The following is a 23079-nucleotide window of genomic DNA, read 5'->3' on the forward strand; positions in this document are numbered from 1 at the left end:
GTCTGAAGCTCAACATCAAAAAAACGAAGATCATGGCCACTGGTCCCATCACCTCCTGGCAAATAGAAGGGGAGGAAATGGAAGCAGTGAGAGATTTTACTTTCTTGGGTTCCATGATCACTGCAGATGGTGACAGCAGCCACGAAATTAAGAGACGCCTGCTTCTAGGGAGGAAAGCAATGGCAAACCTAGATAGCATTCTAAAAAGTAGAGACATCACCTTGCCAACAAAGGTCCGGATGGTAAAAGCTATGGTTTTCCCAGTAGTGATGTATGGAAGTGAGAGCTGGACCATAAAGAAGGCTGATCGCCGAAGAATTGACGCTTTTGAATTATGGTGCTGGAGGAGACTTTTGAGAGTCCCATGGACTGCAAGAAGATCAAACGCATCTATTCTTAAGGAAATCAGCCCTGAGTGCTCACTGGAAGGACAGATCGTGAAGCTGAGGCTCCAATACTTTGGCCACCTCATGAGAAGAGAAGACTCCCTGGAAAAGACCCTGATGTTGGGAAAGATGGAGGGCACAAGGAGAAGGGGACGACAGAGGACGAGATGGTTAGACAGTGTTCTCGAAGCTACAAACATGAATCTGACCAAACTGCGGGTGGCAGTGGAAGACAGAAGTGCCTGGCGTGCTCTGGTCCATGGGGTCACGAAGAGTCGGACACGACTGAACGACTAAACAACAACAACCACCCACGTCCCTTGTCTGTATTTTAAGTACCACCTTTTTGACTCTGCTCTTAGATGCTTGAGAAAAGCAATGCCTCAGAATTGCTAGCAAGCTGCAAGATGCAGGCAACCCAAGCAGAAGTCCATTTAAGAATATTGCTTCCTTCTGTTATCCTAATATCCCTCCCACTCTTGGCCTCCTTAGTAATGAATGGTAGACTGTAAGCAGCTCAAGGCAAGGCATTCTGTAAAACACCGTGGCACATCAATGGTGCTATATAAATAAATAAAAAAAGATTTAATTACATTTAAAAAAACATGTTTTACACTTCAGAACAGGAGTTTAAATCTTAGAAAACCATTCCCAAATCTTTCGAAGGTCACTTCATAATTACAAAACATCTCCCTTTGTATTTGGGGCAACCTATAATAAAACATTTGAGATTTGGTTCAGTAGTATTTTATTGAATATGTACAGACACACACACAAAGCCTTTTGCATAGCATGGGATGCAGGCTCTGATGTCTAGTTAGTTGTAGAAGAATAACCTGGCAGCAGTTCATGGCTGATAAAAGTCAGCAGTCCAATATTAGTAACTCTGCTGGGAGGGGGATCATTCCCTGGCACACAGAGCGGGATTCCTAGGTTCACAACAACAACACACCCTTTGGTTGCTACACCAACGAAAGCAGGGCTGCCTTGGAAGTGGTTCAGAGCCATTTGGGCAACAGCTAGCAGCCAGTAGTAGGCGAGCATGCCCAGTAGCAGGAACAACTTGTCTGAGGGTGTTTTCACACATCGCACTAAAAGCGCCTGCGAGTCTCTCATGCCCTATTTTTGTACACTTATGACTGCTATTAACAGGGCAGTGAAAAGTGAACAGTGTCATATTTAAACCAAACGTGCGTTTGAGCCTACTAGATGCCAATTCAAAAAGAATTTTTTAAAAATCGTGGTGTGTGTGTGTGTGTGTTTTGTTTTTGTTTTTAATCCCCCATAGCTTCACTCCAGATAATATGATGCCTCAGATTATTAATGTGTAGTAAACTACATGCTTTCATTGAAATAATTCATTTTTCTTTTCTTTTTAGGTAGGTCACTTCCCTGCTATTTCTTGCAAAACCCAACCTGACAGTGTTTTGTTTTTGGACATGAATTTGGATTGTGGGTGTCTCTATGAGCATGTTCATGATTTCTATGAATTTGCAAAGGTATAATGTAGTTATCTTTTAAAAAGTCAGCTGCTTGGAGACCTTTTAGGTGACAAGTGCCTAATACATCTGCAGAAGAAGATTTTTCGGTGGAAAATGAGGTGCCAGTACTCATATAATGACCACTGGACTGTGGTGCCGGCACAAAATGTCTGTCCTGGGCTGTGAAAAAAGGTTTGTGCATATTCTGTACCAGTGAGTACTGTCACAAAAAGCAAATAATAATAATAATAATAATAATAATAATAATCCCTTAATGCTGTGCTGAATCCTGTCCTCCAATTGCTCAGAACTTTTCTTCCCCTGCCAAAGAGTCTTCCATTTTATTTTTATTTTTCCTCTTTCTTGGGGCACTTAAGAATTTTGGTGGGCTTACCATATTCTTGTGAGGTGCCTGTGAGCAGTGACTGTGTCCTTCTTTCCATTAAACTTTCTCCATTTCTGTGCAACCTCCTTGGCTGCCTCTACTTCCTGCTCTGAAAAATCCCCGTGGGAGAAGTTATCTCATGAAGTTCTCTTCTCCAAAGCTTTAAGTGAAGAATAGGAAGCTGGGTTGGGGAGCGTGTGTCTCTGTCTACTGAGCACCAGAGATGGGTACACTCACAGATATTGTTCTTGGTACATTAAATTCACTAATATATCCATTTTTGTGTGCATCTTTTTGGACTATTCACAAGTTTGTATAATTATTTTTTTGCTGGGGGGGGGCGAGAACAGCGTTGTGAAATTTGGAGCTTGCGGATTTTGAAGGGCAACTGCATCTCTCTGCAAATACTGGTTTGATTTCTTCCCCACCCTTAACTCTGGGTGGATGTTCTCACCCTTACAAACATCACAGAAACCCAATAGCCAAGTTGACGGTTTGTGGTTTTCTTGTGAACATTTTAAGTATAGCCAGTGGTAACTTCCTAAAGTGGAAAATGCTATAGCTCAGAATGACTAGAAACATCACATGTCTAAGAACCACTCTTCCATAATCCTGAAAGCACCGGGGATGGTTTTGGGAATGCACTCTGAACGTGCTCAAAGACCTGTTTATTTCTCGTTACATCACATGGTTCGGACACAAAAACATGTTTCTGAGCAGAGGCATGGTGACCCCTTGGCTGAAATTAAACTCTGCGCAGAGAGGTATCCCACTGGAAATGAAACGCACTTGGAGAGCCTGCTGTTATCGTCACAGTTCTTCCCTTTCAGCTGGCGTGGAATCGGAGGACGAGGGGGAAGCTAATCTTGTGAGGGATCACAGGCCACATTCCGACAGCAGCACCTGCTGCCATCACTCTGCAGACAATACTGCTTGCTTTGTAAATACGATGGAGGAGGGCGAGATAACCAGCCATGGGAAATGGGTGGGGGGAAATAGTGTCACGTGCCTTATACTAACTAATACTACGTCCTCCTCTAAGGAGCAGAAACACAGGAACCTTGAGTGCTAAACATCCATAATATGTTTTTCAGAGAGGAACCACTTGACCACGGCTTCATGCCAAGCCTTTTTTGATCGACAACAGGCTTCAAGTATGGAATATGCATGCATCTGTAACTGCCTTGGGGGTAGAAGGCAGAAGAGCATGCGAAGGAAGATGTCTGACTATGCTTGTAGAAATATGAGGGCCAAACAGAGGAATTCATGCCTGGGGTGTTCTCAGTTGGAGTAGCTGACAAGGGCAAAATGAGAAAAACAGTGGAGCTAAAAGCAGAGCCTCTACCGTCTCAGAGGCCTGATGGGTGGATGGCTCAGCTTCTTTTATGGATGGTTGTGCAGCTACAAGGCCAGTGCCGGATTTTATGTATAAGCTAAACAAGCTATAGCTTAGGGCCCCACTCTCTTGGGGGCCCAAAAAAAATTTAAAGGGGAAAAAACTGGATGTAAATTTCCAAAATATAAGATAAAAAACAAATAAAATAAAACCTACATGCAGCAACAGTGTTTTGTGTTGTGTAAGCTCCTATTTGTTATGTGCAAATGGCTTTAGATACCTATTGGATCCATAAATTACCAGATAGCATATATTCAACACAAAAAACAGTGACAATTTGTGTTACCTTCAGTAGCTTAGGGCCTCATCAAACCTAAATCCGGCCCTGGCTTCACCTAATGCCTGCATCAGCCCTGTTTTGAGAAGAGGCTTTAGAACAATCAAGTTTGTTATAGTGCAGGATGTAGAGATGCTCTGTTCATCATCAAAACAATACAGTTAAGAATCCCAGCTTCCAAATTATGGACTTTGTTTTTAAGATTAGGGATAGAGGAAAAGAACTGAGGGGGAAAACAGCTAGCATAAAAAAGAAAATAGTTTATTCTCTAAAGAACCTTACAGCAGGCAGTCTTAAGTGTCTCAAACTTACTTGCGAGGAGCAAGGACTGCTCATGATATTCCAGAAATCATAAATTTTCGACAAGGGACAATCCCAGTTTTTAACCCTGTGTTAGCAAGATAGAGGGTTGATGAGAAGGAGCCTCCAGCCAGGTATGATGGCCACAAGGGCTTGAAAGACCTATGTGAATCCACCCATTTATCTGATGGAGCCTCTCCTGCGTGTACCATTGTCTTCTGACACTTTCATTGGGACAGCATCGCATATGTGGAACTCCCTGTCCTCAGAGTCTAGATCACTTTTCTCTTTATCTCAGTTCCACCGGAGTTTGAAGACCATTTTCCTTTGAAATGAGCCTTTAATTCTGTTGCTGTGCAATTTCATTGCTAATGTCTCGTCTCTGGGGCCTGGGCTATGGGTTTTTTTAAATGCAGCTTTCAGTATTGAATTATGTTGGTATTTATCTAGTCATTTTAGTGGTGAAATTGGCTAATTTAATTTTTGTGTTTTGTGAAGCTCTCTGAACATCTCCCTTTGGTTCGGAGAAAATGAAGAGAGATTGTTGTGTAAGTAAATCTTCTTAAGAATGTCGGGGGCTCTGTCTTCTGCATTCTCAGTTATCTTTCCTCTACTAGAATCCTGCACAAACAATGTGAAAATATAGCCACCCATATATTTTTTGATTAGGCCAACATTTTTGTAAGATAAAAACTTACCATAAAAGATGACATGAAAATCAATGAGAGTTTGGATAAAATGACTGAAAGAAAAATCTGTTGGCCTTTCCTTCAATTATTTCCCAATCATCTTTGAAATAAGTTTTTGTATGACAGCATAGCTCATTTTAAAATGCACTTGAAGCTGAATTTTGAAGCAAAGTTGTGTATGTTTAGCCTGGAGAAGAGGAGAGTGAGAGGTAATATGTGAGCCATCTTCAAGTATCTCAAGGGCTGTCAGATGGAAGAAGAAGAAGAAGAGTTTGAATTTGATATCCCGCTTTATCACTACCCGAAGGAGTCTCAAAGTGGCTAACAATCTCCTTTTCCCTTCGTCCCCCATAACAAACATTCTGTGAGGTGAGAGAGGCTGAGATACTTCAGAGAAGTGTGACTAGCCCAAGGTCACCCAGCAGCTGCATGTGGAGGAGCGGGGAAGCGAACCCGGTTCACCAGATTACTCTTAACCACTACACCACACTGGCTCCCATGGAAGATGGTGTATGCTTGTTTTCTCCTGCTCTGGAGGGTAGGACCCAAACCAATGGATTCAAGTTAAAAGAAAAGAGATTCCAACTAAACACCAGGAAGAACTTTCTGATGGTGAGAGCTGTTCAACAATGGAAAAGATTCCCACAAGAGATGGCAGACTCGCCTTCCTTGGAGGTTTTTAAGCAGAGGTTGGATGGCCATCAGTCATGGATGCTTTAGTTGAGATTCCTCATTGCAGGGGGTTGGATTAGATCAGGCATAGGCAAACTCTGCCCTCCAGATTTTTGGGACTACAACTCTCATGATCCCTAGCTAACAGGACCAGTGGTCAGGGATGCTGGGAGTTGCAGTCCCAAAACATCTGGAAGGCCAAGTTTGCCTATGCCTGGATTAGATGATCCTCAGGGTCCCTTCCAACCCTACAATTCTATGTACACTACAATTCACTCAGTATATCAGTTTTTATAAATCCCAGTCCAAGCACAATTCAAGGCATATTAATTGAGCATACCAGTAGATTTTGGGCTGCAGAAATTCAATTCCGTTGTATTGGCTTAAATCAGAGATGGAGAACATCTGGCCTGCAAATGTAATCTAGCTCATCAAACCTCTGAATCTACTGCCAGCAAGCTCCCTAGGCTATCTCATTCTACCAAGCTCTACCCTTTAAAAATATGAATAAATCTGAGCAGTTCACAAACCATATTCAATGCAACAGAAAAACTTTTTTTTCTAAAAAGAATAATTTATTAAGGGGGGTAAAAAGCATTGTTTAAACAGTCTGAATAGAGGTGGCCTTCTGAATTGTCCGTCTCCTCGGGCTCAAAGTCATCAGGGTCTTGCGCTAACTGGTCCGTGTCTTCGTCTGAAGTGGAAGGGCGTGTTAGGATGATTCGAGGTATCTTGGATACAGTAAAAGAATGCAGGGAAGGGGGTAGGGAAGAGAAGTGAATTGCACAAGAGAATCTAGAAGCTAACATTCGTTTGCTGCCAAGAACTCTCCTCTGACACAGATCTCCCTTGCAAATTTTAATTTCATGCATTTTCCAGAAATTCTCTGAATGCTTAACTGTTCCCCAAATGTCGGAATAGCTTAGGAATAGTCTATTCTCATATCCTTCTTCCTCAGATTGGAAGGAGAGGCCCACCTACAGTGGAAATATGGCTGGGGTAGGACCAGAGAGGGTCTGTGCTCAGATTATATATGGGGTTTTGATGGATGGTTTTATATTGCTGGGTTTTTTCATTCTATTTTTTAGAATGTACGCTTTCAAGCACAGTTCAAAGTGTTGGTGCTGACCTTTAAAGTCCTAAATGGCCTCGGCCCACCTCCATTGTTCAGCCCAAACACAGGTCCAGCTCCGAGGGCCTTCTGGTGGTTCCCTCAGCACAAGAAGCAAAGTTACAGGGAACCAAGAAGATGGCCTTCATCCTGTGGAATGCCCTCCCATCAGATGTCAAGGAAATAAACAACTATATGACTATATGAATTTTAGAAGACACCTGAAAGCAAACCTGTATAGGGAAGATTTTAATGTTTGATGTTTTATTGTGTTTTTATATTTTGCTGGAAGCTGCCCAGAGTGGCTGAGGCAACCCAGTCAGATGGGTGACATATAAATAATGAAATTGTTATTGTTATTGTTACTACTACTACTACTACTACTACTAGAAAGTTACAAGACACCTTGAGTGGTGATTTCCGGGTCATGCAGCCAGCATGACTAAACCACTTCTGGCATACAGAACACTGTGACAAGTGCCAAGGCGCATGGAAACGCTGTTTACCTTCCCACTGCAGCAGTACCTATTTATCTACTCTTGCTGATATGCTTTTGAACTGCTAGGTTGGCAGGAGCTCACCCCGTCATGTAGATTCAAACTCCCAACATTACAATCAGCAAGTCCAAGAGGCTTGGCGGATTAGACCACAGCGCCACAGCAATCCCTTTCAGGATCTGTATTATTTGCAGAAACTGCCTACAACATCCATCCTCTATCTCTTTCTCTCTTGTGGTTTTCTCAGTAACCAGAGGGACATTGGATTGATATCTACTGATATTTAATACTGTCTCTCTAAATGTAAAGAACCAATAATTTTCAGCAGTTACTGCATTTTTTATTAGAATGGTTTAGGCATTAGGGTATACAGTCGTACTTTGGAAGTTGTATTGAATCCGTTCTGGAAGTCCATTCAACTTCCAAAACATTCAGAAGCCACGGAAGCTCTGTCAGATGTTTGGGTTCCAAAGAACGTTCGCAAACCAGAACACTCGCTTCTGGGTTTGCAGCGTTTGAGAGCCAAAACATTTGACTCACAAGGTATTCAGGATCCAAGATACGACTGTATTAATATTTGCTAATCTACTAATATAAATCAGAATTAAAGTTAGAGAAGATTTGAGCTGTTTTGCTAAACTATTAAGTGCTGAAGCAAGTATTTTAATGCTATTGCAACAGGGCATATTTCCATTTTTTTCTGGAGAAAAGCTGTGTGCCTGAAGGATTTTCCACACTACTATCTATTCAACTGTTTTACTTTAAATTTGTTCTTATGGTTTTTTGCGGGGGTGGGAGAAGAAGCAGAATGTTAACTAATTCTAACTATTGGTAAATAGTATTCATTCATTCTCCAAAGTCGATGATGCATTTGAAACCTTCTGACAAGAGCCCAGGCTAACACTGACATCTGGTGGGTTGTTTTTAATTCAGTACAAGAACCAGACAGATAACTTACCATTCAGGGGTAGGTGGGTATAAATAAAAAGAACAGGGGTTTTTCTTTTTCTGGGGAGGGGAGATTAAGCTATATTTTACCAAAACATAATAGTAACACCTCTTCAGACACTATTAATGCATAAATATCTTCCTCCATCATTACTTACTGTTATTACATGATTTACTGTCTGGAATGGTCCACTTTTGGATGGCATCTCAACAGGGCCAGAATCAGGTGTGCTGGGTTCTGATATAAGGGCATCCTTAAAAAGAAAAAGAAGAAAAATAGCCAATTCACTTTTCAGGCATTATTAAAACAGGTGAGGAAACCTGGAACCATAATGTTTATTCAACAAGTGAAAAAATCACCTCTCTCTCTCTCTCTCGGCCATTATTTACTCAAAGAATTTCTTACCCACTCTTCATTATTGAAAGTCACCTCAGAATAAGTTACAGTAGAAACGTTACAGACCAGAGACGTCATGAAAGGACAAAATAAATATAGGTACAGACCAGAACCTAACAACCAACAACTGAAGCATGCCACCAGATTCATCTAAAGGTCTGGGTGAAAAGTTAAGTCTTCGGCAGCACTGAACTTAGGTTCATAATATTATTATTAGCACTGGCATTTTAGTCAACTTTTTTGTTTACAAAAAGTAACCAAGAGCAACTTACAATTGAAATTTTTCTCACAGAAGAAGAGAGCAATTTTCTTTCAGTACAGGCCATCTGCTAAAATACACTGCTGAAAGAGGGTAGGCCACAACTAATGAGCTTAATTCAGTATTAAAGGTAAAGGTAAAGGTACCCCTGCCCGTACGGGCCAGTCGTGTCCGACTCTAGGGTTGTGCGCCCATCTCACTTAAGAGGCCGAGGGCCAGCACTGTCCGGAGACACTTCCGGGTCCCGTGGCCAGCGTGACGAAGCTGTTCTGGCGAGCCGGCACCAGCGCAGCACACGGAAACACCAATTCAGTATTAAGTGACCTTTAATAACCCACCTAACCTACCTTGCAGTCCAGGAGAGCATTTCATAAAGTGAAATATGAAAGCAAAGACTCTATACCTCCACAACTTTGTCTTCGGATTGTACCCCAGCCAAGTCAAGTGGGCCATCTTTGGACACATGTGCTATTAAGATTCCCTGGGGAGAAATAAGACATTTCAGACCTGGGAGTTTATTTTGCTAGCTATGCATTACTAAGCGCACAGGGAGAAAAAAAACTGCCTTAAAAATTATACGGACACCAGTTATTTTGGTGGGCACAACAACAAAAATTGAAGCCAGCCTTCCCGGGCTAGTAAGATCAAACCAAAAATTCACTTGGGAGAGAAGAGGGCCAGAATCAGGTGTGCTGGGTTGGGAAGAGATTTGAGACCATGAACAGAAATGTTTTTGTGGCATGATGACACGGAGACACTGCCCCAAGAGCAAGGAGCAATTGTGAAATGAACAGGTGTGATACTTGCATTAGCATAGAAGCAAGTAGAGTCACCTTGAATCAAAGTGGGAAATGATACTGGTAATGGCATTTCCAACATATGGGCTTTGTATACAAACAAACAAACAAACATTATTTTAGTCATCCCTCAAGAAGTTGAAATTCATGTGATTATTCTGAGGTTCAGCATAAGCTAATCTTTCTGCTTTTCTTATTAAGACAGGCTGCCATGTAATGACTTCCAACAAGACAATGGCAAGACAGGAGGAGGACTGTTTTGGTCTCTCACAACAAAAAATTAGTAGTTGGAAAATGTGTGAGTAATGAAATGCACCTCATCATTTTCTTTACATGAAGATGAGCCCTTTCCACCAGCAATGCTAATACCAAGACTCCCCATTTGACTGCACACAGTAATCGTTATCTGGAAGAGAATTGTAGTTCATATTGAATAGGCAGTTAACAAGCAAACACAACACTTATTCATTCTTATTAGACAAGCAACAGGTAATGAAACTCATGCACGACACACACACATGGAAAATGCTGTTTCGTTCAAAATGAACAGAGATCTCAGCAGTGCCTGTGCTGCAGTAATTACCTCTTTAAACATGGTGGCACAGAACCAGAAGAATACTTATACAACATAAATGGCAGCCCCATTAAATAAATTCTAAGATATATTTATTTATGACTCCTGGAAGACGGACGTTATTGAGGAAGTGCGAAGGAATTGGAGACAACCCCAGCAGATTCACCCAAACCCTCCAGCATTGACCCTCCCACCTGTTCTTCCTCCAGTTTCCTCCATCTTGTGATCTGGGATGCAATGCAATGGAACCTGTATCAACTGTCAACACAAATTGCAATGTGACAGCTTAATTTTGGGATGGCATAGTGAATGTAGGCAGTATATGATGGCAGTCTGGATTCAGAATTAGTCATCAGGGCTATGGATTTCAACGGTTCTGCATCAAGCAGGGCAGTCTGGATCCAACCCCATATTATTAGTTAGCCTCTTAATTTAACAATAAGTTAAATTTAACAATAAATTAAAATGAATTATGCCATTAGGCAGTACAAAGTAGTATACCGTTAGGTGCTCAAAACACAACATTTACACAAGGGTCCCTTTACCTTTACCTAATGTAAAAAAAAAATCCTTTTAATGATCAAAGCCAGCTTCAATTTTAAAAAATGCATTGTTTGACCAAGAAGCTGTCAAATTATTCCTTTGCATAAGTTTAAAGCACAGATTTCTAGCACTCACGTCTCTAACAATTATTTTTAATAGTTTACATCTATCTTGTCTGTTTAGAAAATGTAATTAGTGAAAGCATAAGACAAGTCACAATTTCTGGGACGTTAATCCATGAATATTTTTCCTTAATTTAGTCAACAACACAATCCTCTACAGATCTACTCCAAATAAGTCCCAGCGGGGCTTGCTTCAAGGGATGTGGCTATAGGATGCAGTTTAAAATAAGCTAGTAAGGTCTGCATGGCCAAAGCTGTCCCAACACTCCCACAACACATCTGGGTTTTTTCTTCTGAGGATGATGCCCATCCACTGGGAAGCATTGCAAGCACTCAGGAGGAAACAAAGCAACATCAGAAATCAATGGAAGATCTCTCCAGGCATTACAAATACAGGGGAATAAAGACATAGGGGTGGGATGAGCACACTAGCTCTGCCCTCCTCCACCAACACTTAAGGCAACTGTCTTGAAGTGGGCAAAGGCTTCTTCTATCTGTGAAGTTGTCCGTTCATTTTAGTACTCTGGAAAACCAGGCTCTTAAACTACCAGCCCCTCACTTCACATCTTTATTTCCCTGTATTTTGCAACACTGGAGGAAGGCTTGTGTTTATTTTTATTTTTTTATCAACTTTCTGTTGTTCATTTTATGTATCAAATTTATTTTGTACCTCTCCTGCCAAAGCAGTATTTATTAATTTATTACTTCCAAGAGATTAATCAAAAGTGCAAGTGGACTGAGTTTGACAAGTCTAAAGTCAGAGATTGATCCACCTCACTTTCATTGTAACACATGTCATATATACTGTAGGCTGTGTTCACACATCGTGCTAAGCCAAACCAGGGCTTAGCGTGAACACAGTAATGTGCTGACTCCCAAGAAGGAGATTGCGGCCATCTTACTCCTCCTTCGCCAAGCTAAGGTTCGCTTAATATATTGTTCGAACCCAGGGGTGAGCTTAAGGTCTCTTCTCTTTAACCACAGTTTGGGTTTGTCCTGTGGTTACAGGCTGTGATTGAGAAGGAGAGACCTTAACCATGTTCCCAGGTTTGGGTGAGTTGCTAAGCTTACTACGGTGTGCAAACTAGGCTAGAGAACATTACTATGCTGCAGAATGGCAAGCTCCCTACAAAACAAATTAAGAATATGGGATGCTTAAACTTTGCAAGAAAGGTCCTATACATGGGACCCATGCAGAAAGGTGCTACCTCAGAACAATCACTCTAGAATAGTAAGCTCTGAAGATGTGGTGTTCAATCAAGGTTTGCCTATGGTAATATGTAGTATGGTGAGTACAACAAGGAATCCCTGGGGCAAAATATGATCTGAGCTTCATAATCTAAGATTTGCAACTACTAATTCAAGAAGCAATGATGGGTCTTTACCAGGTGCAAGAACAGAAGTAGAAAAGTCCTCCCAGACATAAGCAAGATAAGCATGCCATCTCTCTGTGCCCTGAACAGTTTCATCTTCCAATTTGTTCAGATCAAGCCACTGATAAATTTTAAGCCAGTTCAAAAACACATACATCAGGAAACTTCTCCAACAGCATCTAAGCTTATCCAGAATTATTCACCAACTTTGGGTTCTCAGCCTTCTTCTTCTTTACCTCCACTTAGAAAGAGTGCCTTTCCCTCACACACATTGCCTTGTATAAAAGTAACTGAGAGCATGGGCCTACTTTAGGGACCTAGGAAGGTAAAGGTAAAGGGACCCCTGACCATTAGGTCCAGTTACGGACGACTCTGGGGTTGCAGCGCTCATCTCACTTTATTGGCCGAGGGAGCCGGCATACAGTTTCTGGGTCATGTGGCCAGCATGACTAAGCCGCTTCTGGCGAACCAGAGCAGCGCACAGAAACGCCGTTTACCTTCCCGCCGGAGCGGGAGCTAATGAATACAGACTGTTCCATTTATTAGCATTCCATTCTAGAAAGCAGAACCAAGAGGCAAATGCTTCTTCTTGCTCATGGGTTACCTTCAAGGGTGACTGTGTTGTATCTGCAGCTCCTGGGATCTGCTCCTTGCTTTCCTTTGAAAACCTGTTGCCATCCGTCGGGAAGCTGTTTGCAGCTGCAACTGGAACCTGTGGTTTGCTGTTGGCCACTGGGAAGGGTTTTGACTTGGTTGCCACTTTTTGCCTTTCCTGTTGAAAAGTGACTCTAGCATTTCTTTGATCTCGCAGGTTGTCTCCAGAGTCAAAGAGACTCCCAGAGAATTTGGATATAGGCTCCTGTGCAAATTTAACCAAACAAACAAACAAACCATGGCTTAGCTTTATGTGTGAACCAGACCACAGTAAATGTGACAAGGCACGAAAGGCAGACAGAGCTGCTTGTGTAGCTTCACTCTCACTTCTGAAGGTACAGCCAGGATTATATGTTTTCCACAAATCCAGAGAATCTCAGCTCAAGCTCTGAAATCAACAGTTTCTGACAGCAACTCAGATGTCTATGTGCAAATTTACATTGCTGTGAAAATCCCAAGATTATCAGTCAACAGTGAGGCTTGGCATTGTACAGTTCATCCTGTGAAAATCTGAAGAACAAAATTGTCTGTTCTGGACATACACTAGGGATAGTTGATATATGTCAAAATAAACTAGTGAATTTTACTCAGCATAGACCCATTGAAATTATGAACATAAGTTAGGTCCGTTAATTTCAATGTGTAAAATTTAGATGAATACCACCCAGTTTCTCACACACACCAAAGCCTCTATTTCCTGTTCCAGAATCTCTTGTTCTTTTGCCCTTCAAACTTTTCATTATTTTTTCAGCTACTTCTGATATGCAGCAATCATGTAAATGAGTATTGGACTGATTTCAATGAGTTCAAGGGCTATCATACTGCTAGAAAATCTGTGAATGTTATTACTTCCTAATAACATTCAGAATCTACAACATTAGCCAGCATAATTTCTTTTTTCTCTCCTTGGTTGTTTTCTTTGAATATGCTGAATATGGCTGCAGGAGGGTGCAGCATATCTTTTGCTGGGTTGGCACTTACATCCTCATCAGGATCCTCCAGCTCCTCAGCTTCTTGTTCGGGGCTGATCCGCCCTCCCTTCCATTTTTCGTTGGACGAGTTGAATTTGTACAGACTGCACCCTTGGACATTCTCCTTTCCCTTCAAAGAGCCCCAGCGAGAACCCTGGGAATTCCAGTTATGACTGCCATGTAGCTTAGGAGACTTGGGAAGCCATTTAACAGAGTCCTGCATGGAAGAGCAAAAGCACAAGAGTTTAATTCAGTACAGAGTTCAGGCACTCAAAAAGGATGCCTGCTAATTGGACACAAGCTAGAACAGATGACTTCAGGTTTGACAGGCATCCAGTCAAGCACAGGCATATCAGGTGTGTTGCTAAGTCAGCCAGTCATTGGCTGTGGGAAATGAATGGAGTCATATTGGACAATAGTGAGCAACTTAGAAGATGCTGTTGCCTGCCAGAACAATAGGACCACTGGAAGCAGGGGGACACACAGAGACATTCACTTTCATCAGTAGCTATTGGTAAACTCTTATTTTGTTGGACAGAGAGATGCCATGCAGAGATGAGCCTATCCAGAAACTTGGGCTATCTGCCCCATCTCAAGGCTTGTTTAGCCTACCCTTCCCATGTGCTCTATCCCTCCCCATCATTCACACAATGCATAAATGGAAACATAAGTTTGGATGTTTCCATCCACAATATGTGGAGGGGGGGGGGTTGCAGTGGCATGGATGAGCTCAAGGGAACTTCCCAGATACAGACATGTCCCCAAGAAGACACCTAATCTTAAAACCGATCTACCAAATTTGTCAAAGTTTCGTCTTAAATGTTTTGATACTTCCGGCAATCAAACTGTACAAGAGCTATGGACTTTGCAACAAAGTTCAGCTTCTTCACAAGCCTCTTGAACCTTTATTAGCCTTACAGGACTGATTGGATCAAAAAGAGTTGAAAAAGTAACTTGTAAGTTACTATTGCCTCTGATGACAAATGTGCTTGGAAATTCATAAGAAACACCTGCTATCAATAGGCTTATCAACTATGGTAGACTTAATAGTCTATTGGGCCATATGTGGCGCCATTCTTGATGACTGCCTAAAACATCCAGATGATAAAGACAAAGGTAGAACAACATATTTCAGGAGCATTCATTTGTTTCTCCTCCTATAAAGCTCTGTACACCTTGGACCCATAACTTATGCTTCATTTTGTCTTCCTGAGACTGAGTTAAGACCTCTGTCTTAACAATACATAAGCCTTGTTCAAACAGCAGAGTGATAACTTCAGCATGTTACATTTCTTCTTTTTATCCACTCATAGTTCTTGGGAATGGGTGGGCTATAGAAAAAATCTAGGATATTTGGTAACTACAAGCAGTATTTAGGTGGTCTTAATCTCTATAAATAAGGCAAACACTCAGGAAATCTCCAGACATGTGACAAGACAAAAAAATGGCAAGCATATCCAAAGCAACAGCCCTTCCACTATCTTCACTGAGGACTGGATCAGATCATTAAATATCTTTAATTTATGGAAATTACATATTTATGCAAACTCTACACACAAACACATATATACACATATGGGATGTGTAATTGTGTGATACACAAACAATGAATGGAACTTCCAGCAATGTGTCTGTTATGGCACCATCTAGTGGATTCTGTTGCAAGAAACAAACGCAACAGATTTTCCTAGTTCGTCTCCAATTGCTGGATCCTATGAAACATTTATTATCTCTATAGCCAGAGACAGTGGCATGGCGAAACACTTCACACTAGGTAAGCAAACTCTAGTGCGAGTCAAAGGAATCTGTCTCTAGCCAACGTCTTCTAAAGAAAATGGACTGTTTGCCCACAGCAATTCAAGCCAAATGGGCTGACATAACACAACACTTAGTTTAAACACACAAAATACATAAAAAGGGATTTGCAGGTTATTTTTCTGAGTACCTCTTTAAGTGTTTAAAAGATTCACACACTTCATGAAAAATCTGGTTCTTCAGCAGCTCTGTTCAGTACTAAGTAATTTACACTTCTAACGGCATTCACACAACTGATAGCAATGCAAGATCTTTGATAGTCCCTCTCTGGATTATTATGTTTTCATTAATGGTTGTTTGACAGTAATAAATATTTTGATTGATTATTACGAGATATAGCTGAGAAAGAGAGAGGAACAGGGTTGGGGCAGAGACATGCAAAATCTTTTGGGGGTGATGGAAGCAACACAGCCATCCCTGTGTTATGGCATCAGATTGTGTCAGGATAAAAGGAAATGTTTGATCAAGGAGTGGCGCTCAAGCAACTTTGGAGCTGGTTGAAGTAATCCGTTTATGAATTAAACTCAAGTTTGAGTTGGGGAAAACCAAATGAGATGCTCCAAAATGGCACCCGTGAAGAGATGGGTTCAACCACAAGACACAGCCGTTTCAGAAACCTACGCTGGTTACAAAGGAAGGAAATACCGTCAGGCCCACAACTATGATATAGCAGGTGTAGCCTAATTCCTCCTCCACCACCATCCTCACCAGCAAGGCAGGAGCCCATGCAGACAGGGTGCCTAAGCATGCCTGCTGACAGAACAAAAAGAGACTCAAAGGAACCAGTAACTACAAGCTTAAGGTGAGCTGTTGTTCAGGACCTAACCAGAACATACAGTCATCTCACAGCGGAAACAGAAATCACCATGATGAGAAACCTGGAAGCAAGCAAACCAACTGTTGAGCCAGCCAAGCACAGTTTGTTTCCCCTTACACAAGGCGAGGGAGAAGCCCTGTGATGGGTAGACACTGAGCTACAGGATGCTTATCCTTCATCAGGGCAAACAGTTCCCCTTTGCTTCCCAGTGCAGAGAAACAAGCCATCCGGCAAGCAAGCCGTGTTCCACAGTGTGCATGGAACCAATTGGCAAGCCCATGATCTGTATCATCAGACCAGCTGGGAAAGAAAGTATGTTGCTATACCAGCTTAGAGATCTACGGAAGCAGGAGGTGGGTAAGGAGCTTCCTTATTACTGCTGAGACAAACACAGATGATCAGTGCCAAGTGCTGTAACTAAACACTGTGAAAGGTTATTTAGTTAGCAGGTATTAGGGAGAGACTGCAACCAAGACTGATGTGAGCCTTCAGACATTTCAGCAGGGGTAGGGAACATTTTTCAGCCTTAGGGCAACATTCCCTTCTGGGCAAAATTCTGAGGGCAGGTGGAAAAGTATGTGGAGCAGCTGGTGGCTATTTTACCTTTGTGCAGTAGTGTCATTTCTGCACACACACATATCCAGACAAGCAAGAGGCATAATCAGAGGCACATTCCAGTCAAGCAGAAAAGCTAGGTTGTGAAGCAGTGAGCAAGTTCCAAGCATCAGATAAAGGCTGGAAGGGCTACATTTGACTCTCAGGCCCGAGGTCCCCCACAGACGTGTCACAGTCATGGAAGCACAAAATGAGGGCTGTGATCGACAACCCCGATCTCCTGGGGTTCTCAACAGTGCAAGGAGCCTCCGTGTGTAGCAAAGGCTCCCTGCTGTAGAAGCTACAGAAGAGCACAAGCAAGCTAGAGGGAGCCATGCAGCATGAGGAGCAGAAATAAGGCACACCCTTGCAACTCCTTCAGGGTTGTGAATCCCAAAGATGGCTTCAGGGCAGGAAGCAGAGTCAGGCTCTTAGGTCCATCTAGTTCAGCCTTTCTCAACCTGTGGGTCCCCAGATGTTGTTGAACTACAACTCCCATCACCCCTAGCTAGCAAGGCCAGAGCTCAGGGGTGATGGGAGTTGTAGTCCAACATCATCTGGAGACACACAGGTTGAGAACCACCGATCTAGTTCAATATCATCTACACTGGCTGACAGCAACTCTCCGGAGCTTCCAGTAGGGTTATTTCCAAGCCCAGCGTGGGGCTTCTGGGGACTGGACCAAGGACCTTCTGCGTGTGCTCTGCCCACTGAGCTTTCTTTCCATAAAGGACAGAATGTCACCTAAATGTACATCAGGAGAGCTGTACCTTGAAGCAGACAATGGAATCTGCAAGCAGAGGGTGAGAGCTTAGTGCATCAGATGGCAGAGCAGAAGGATAAGGAACCACGAGCAAAAGCGTCAGCCATCCAATACCATTGACACATGATTTTAACACATGATTTTAAGAAAGAGATATGCAAGAGGGGGACAGGGTCCCACAAGCTCAACACGACACTCCCGCTGATGTGATGTGTGGGGGAAATGAGTGGCGTTGGGCAGCTGCCAAAAGTGCAAGAAGGTAGCTATAACGTCTCTCACCCTTTCATGTCCTGGTCTGGTTCACCCCTCGCCCTCAAACAAACACCCATAGAATATCAAATTTGAAGCCCCATTTGCCCCCCCCCATTTGCCCCCAGGACAGGGCGGGTGCAGCTACCTCATATCCCACTTTTGTCAGAGCGTGTAAGAGATAAAAGCTACTTCTCTCAATTAGCAAAAACAAAAAAGCAGTCCAAAAGGAGCTTGCCTCGTCCAGTGCCACCACCATCATGCAAACAAGCACACTTTATTTCAACAACTTTATTAGCCATTATAAAAAAAATCATGGAGCTTTAAATATTAATTCTAGTGCTATTCTACTACTATGATGATTTATTTACAAACACCTAGTTATTAGACATTAACATTTTTACAACAACAACCAGGGAACTCTGCACCAGGAACTCCTTCAGATCTTGGTCTGCAAAGAAATTAAAACGGGAAGAATTAGGATAGCAAAAAGCGAGGAATGCTGGCACAAGCCCCAAAATTGCATAGTGTGGAGTTAATAAGCACACTAGGATAGCTGTGCTTCCCTAGAAGACAGTTTTAAGTGCATCTTGAAGAGAAGTAGCTACAGAAATGTTGGGGGCCCGCTCTGGCCCAAATAGCGATGTACAGAAGAAAAAATGTACTGAAAATATAGTCAAAGAGAAAATGAACCAAGCAAGGCAGAGTTACACCATCCTGTTCCTCTGTTACATCATGGCATCAGTGGCCTAAATATTAATACTATATAAGCAAAAGCAAAGGAGCAGAAGAGATGTTCTAACCTGCAAATGCTGTCTTCACATCTGTCTTCACATCAATAGCTTCCTCAGCCCCGTCCTGTAACAGATCTGAAAGGGTATTACCATTTTTCAGTGGCAGGACCACACAGCACACTACATCTTGCCAGCATACACTCAGTACACATTGGCCAATCAGATGCGTCCAGAAAGCCCACAGACAGGGCATTAATGAAATAGCCCTCCTGGGTGGAACAACCTTGTTTAGATGCTATGCCAACCCAAGTTTTGCAGTGATCAATAATATTCTTGCACATTGTTTACGCTGCATTGGCCATGCCCTTGTTCGCTACTTAATCAGGCTGCAATCTGAACGCCACTTACCTGGGAGTAAGTTTAATTGATTTCTGGGAGGCATAGCTAGGATTGTTATCATGCCACAGCTAATTAGCCAAGCGTGTGTGCAAAGGGAGAAGAAAAGTGTTCTTGAAGAATGAAAACTGGTTACTGAAACTTCCATATGCATGCCCAGCTCTTCCCATCCCTCTCCAAATAGCCGACTGGGAAAGAGTTAAGGAAAAGAAGTGAACAGGGAAAACAGTGAACAAACTGCTCATGCATTGCATAAAGTCTCAAACTGGGCAAAGCATACCACACATATTGCTTCCCTCCTATCAAAAAAGAGAGCAAGTGGGGAAAGAGGGAAAGATAAAGAGTATTTTACTAGACATAAAGAAAGGGAACCTACCCTGTTGCTCTGGCTCCTTCCTCCTCTGTCACTGGAAGTATTAGCCTCCTCTCAAAGCTGGAGAGGAAGTGTGACTACAACTCCCATGATGCAGTGAGACTTCAAGTAAAAGACATACAGGAATGACTAGGATGTTCTGCAACTTTAGGAGTCTCTTAACCCCACTGTGCAACCTGGGCTCAAGGCAGCAGTTCTACAGCTGCAGCAGAAAATAGAAGTACTCTCATGTGCACCAATGTCCATGGCCTTTGGTTAGAAGAATAAACAATAATGAAGGAAAGAAGTTCAGTAAGAACTGGCCAAATGCTTTATTGCCTGATGGATTCTCTTGGGAGATCAGTCGTTCAAGAGAACTGCTGATGGAATTCCATCTACACTGTGGATAAAATCTTTTCAGAAATTCTGGCAACTGGCAACAAATCCTCTGGAAAAAGTCTTTTGAATAAGAACTGAAGGTCAGTAAATGCAAGTGGTAAGAAGGATGCTTCAAAAGAAATGTTTTCAGAACTTTCAAAAATAACGTTAAACCTAATTTCATTTACAGTGGTGCTATGTTTGCAAAAATGTTGAGTTCTGTAATTTCAGCCTGGGTGAAAATCATAGAATCATAGAATCATAGAATCATAGAGTTGGAAGAGACCACAAGGGTCATCGAGTCCAACCCCCTGCCAAGCAGGAAACACCATCAGAGCACTCCTGACATATGGTTGTCAAGCCTCTGCTTAAATCTTCCAGGTGGTTGCTCATTGTTTTACTCCAATCATATATATATATATATCTTTAGTATTTTAGTATTTTTATTTTTAAAAATGCTAACCATGTAAGACACAGGTGCTTTGAAGCAGCAGGAAAAGGCACAAGAGATAGCAGTGCTGAAATAATGCTCCGTATAGGAAGGGCTTTGATGCCAAATTATCATGTATATCTGTTTCAAGACATTCATTTCCAATGTAATGAGCTGGCAGGTGACACCAGGCAATGTTTATATGTGTACATATCTCCTATCTAGTAAATCAATACCCCACAGGTGCATACAGTGTTTGTCTGACCTTTTTCTTTTGCTAGCAACACAGCATGCCTTTCGGTCGACTACATATGCACTTCTCTAAGCATACATTTTGCATTGCTTTGCAATTTTAAAGTGATAAGAAACCTATGGCAGAAACGCAGTGATGTTAAATCTGAAAACTGTGTTTGATGAAGCCATGAAGAGACTCTGACCGATATACACATGCAGTTAGATTTCATGTATTGCTTCCCCTGTATTTTCTTCCCAATGCTAGCACTGTACTTGCAGTACTTTAGAAGGGTGTTTTTATTTGCTACATCACAAAAGTAAGGCATGGATGTAGACACCCATATGAATTTTTTTTGGGGGGGGGGGTGCATGCATAGGATTCCAACATAATTCTCCATTTGGATATTTATGCACCAGATCAAACCTCTATCTATTTCCAAGAAGGGAGTGAAAATATGCAAGATATATTCTAGCGCAATATCAGACGCAAAGTTTCAAATACTGTGGCTTCACACTTGTGTTTCAACAGCAACTTGATCAGGATTCTGCTTTCTCCCATTCTTGTTCACTGATGTTCACTTGATTTACACTTTAGTGCAAATATAGTCCAACAAGACAAGAAAAATATATTCTTGCTTTGGAACATCATTCACCCATGAACATCTACAAGGGAACATTGTACCACTCAGAACACACTGCAGCCTCTGCTGAATGACAGCAGCCAGTCAACTGATCACCCAGCACAAGCCATATTTAAGTAAAATGATTTCATTTAAACTGGGAAGAAAGTATTTCTTCCATAATAAAGATAAACAGTTCTGGCATTGGGGATGTTACTTACACAGGAGCAGTGTACTGAGGCATGCCCATATAAACTAGTGCTAGCAAAAGAAACGACCGGTGGTGGTAAATTATTTAATGCAATTTAAAGAATTGCCCCAAACGCTGCAGACTCTAATCCCACAACAACCATGTTTGCAAGTTGCAAAACTATTTTCCTTTTACTGATAGGGATGGTTAATTGGCTGTTCAAAGATAAAGTGGTAAGCTTTGTTAATGAGTCTCCAGCTAGCAAGCTTCCATAATAGGTCCACCACAATCGCTTGGATTATGAAGTGTGTTAACAAGGAAGTTCCTAGAAGGAAAGTTTACTATTCCTTCCTCCAGGCCATCTGTGACCCCAGAAAAGCATTTCGGTAGGGTGGGTGGAGGTACCTTCCTGAGCAATGTGAGACAGGGTGCAGGGGCTGCTGCTGCGAGGTGGGGGCAGAGTATTTTCCTTCCATGAACTTCCTTAAGCTAAATTATGTTAGGATCCAAGCCAAAACTTTTCAGTGCAGTCAGCACAAACATTTCATAACCCAGTGATCTATATCTATATGGCACCAACGATGAATCAGGCCTTAACAGTTTTAACAGGCCAACTGAAAACTATATGCCTGTTTACTGGTGAAGTCGGTGAATTTTACCGCAAGAGTAATGAAAACAATGAAAGAATATCTGTCTCCCTTGAACTGAGTAGTTTCCTTTATTATTATTTTACTAGCAGTGAGCAAACCTGGATCTTTGTAGAAGGCTCTCCTCTTAGGGCTGCCCCAACATTGTTCTTCTGGAGAACATGCAAACCTTTGTGCAGATGCTTTTGTAACAATATTCTACCTATATATTCTTGAGAATGAACCCACAATGTTAGGCTTTTCCCCCACCCCCAAATTGCAACTGTTCTCCATCGCAGCACAGTGTCACTCGGCTTAAAACATCTACACATCTTTTCTAAACACATGTTTTCATGAAGGACTTACAGAAGATTTTTAGAAATACATTTTCCAGGAGGGCTCTCTTTTGCAAAACACAAGACCCTTGTTAGAAAACTCCTACTTCAAGTCATAAAAGTCATTTGGTTGTTGTTTTCCAGGTTTGCAGCACACTACACAGCATGTCTGAAGGCTTTCCATTTGCCTAGGATGGGAAATCTGTTACCCTCCAGTTGTGGTTGGATTCCCATCAGCCTCAGGTGGTACGGTCAAGGAATGATGGGAGTTGTAGTTCACCAACATCTAAAGAGCTACAGGTTTCCCATCACTTGCATGTGTTCTGATCAACAGGGATAGTTCAGCATGAATGTTTCACCACCAGGACCACAGAACTTCTGTGACTCAGACATAAGAATATACATTCCTCTAGAAGCCGAAAACCTTTTATACATTCTTTGGCCAGGCTGTTGGAACTAACAAAGCTACCTTGTGAAGCAACATCTGTTATATTTATCTGCAGGTCTGAAAGAATCGACATCCAGCAAATCAAAAATTTGGTATCACCCTATGGCATTTGTTGTTTGCATTTCAAAGCAAATGTGAAGCAACATTTATGAGCAGTAATATTGGGGACTGACATTGAGCAGTACTTAGTAAGAAATACAGTGCAAATGAATTAAAGTTATACATCCATTTATAAGTAATAGAATAAAAAGTTACCGAGGCACTAA

At 42.0% G+C, this 23079-nt stretch overlaps 1 protein-coding gene and 1 long non-coding RNA gene across 2 annotated transcripts; one reads left to right on the forward strand and one right to left on the reverse strand.

The window, feature by feature from the left end:
* The first annotated feature begins 1402 nt into the window (after positions 1-1402).
* Positions 1403-3513, forward strand: LOC310673423. Its single transcript, XR_014508990.1, has 3 exons — positions 1403-1629; positions 1766-2080; positions 3347-3513. It is a non-coding gene; the product is annotated as an uncharacterized lncRNA (long non-coding RNA).
* A 2632-nt stretch (positions 3514-6145) lies between these two features.
* On the reverse strand, positions 6146-18523 carry LOC310673722 (uncharacterized protein; the record flags this gene model as incomplete). Its single annotated transcript, XM_083432313.1, has 7 exons — positions 6146-6317; positions 8301-8396; positions 9202-9279; positions 9912-10001; positions 12812-13066; positions 13843-14049; positions 18467-18523. Coding segments are annotated over 7 exons (936 nt in total), but the record flags the coding sequence as incomplete, so codon positions are not given.
* Positions 18524-23079: the final 4556 nt, after the last annotated feature.

This window comes from Podarcis tiliguerta, assembly GCF_965153285.1.
Source record: "Podarcis tiliguerta genome assembly, chromosome: 3".
In the NCBI taxonomy this organism is placed as follows: Eukaryota; Metazoa; Chordata; class Lepidosauria; order Squamata; family Lacertidae; genus Podarcis; species Podarcis tiliguerta.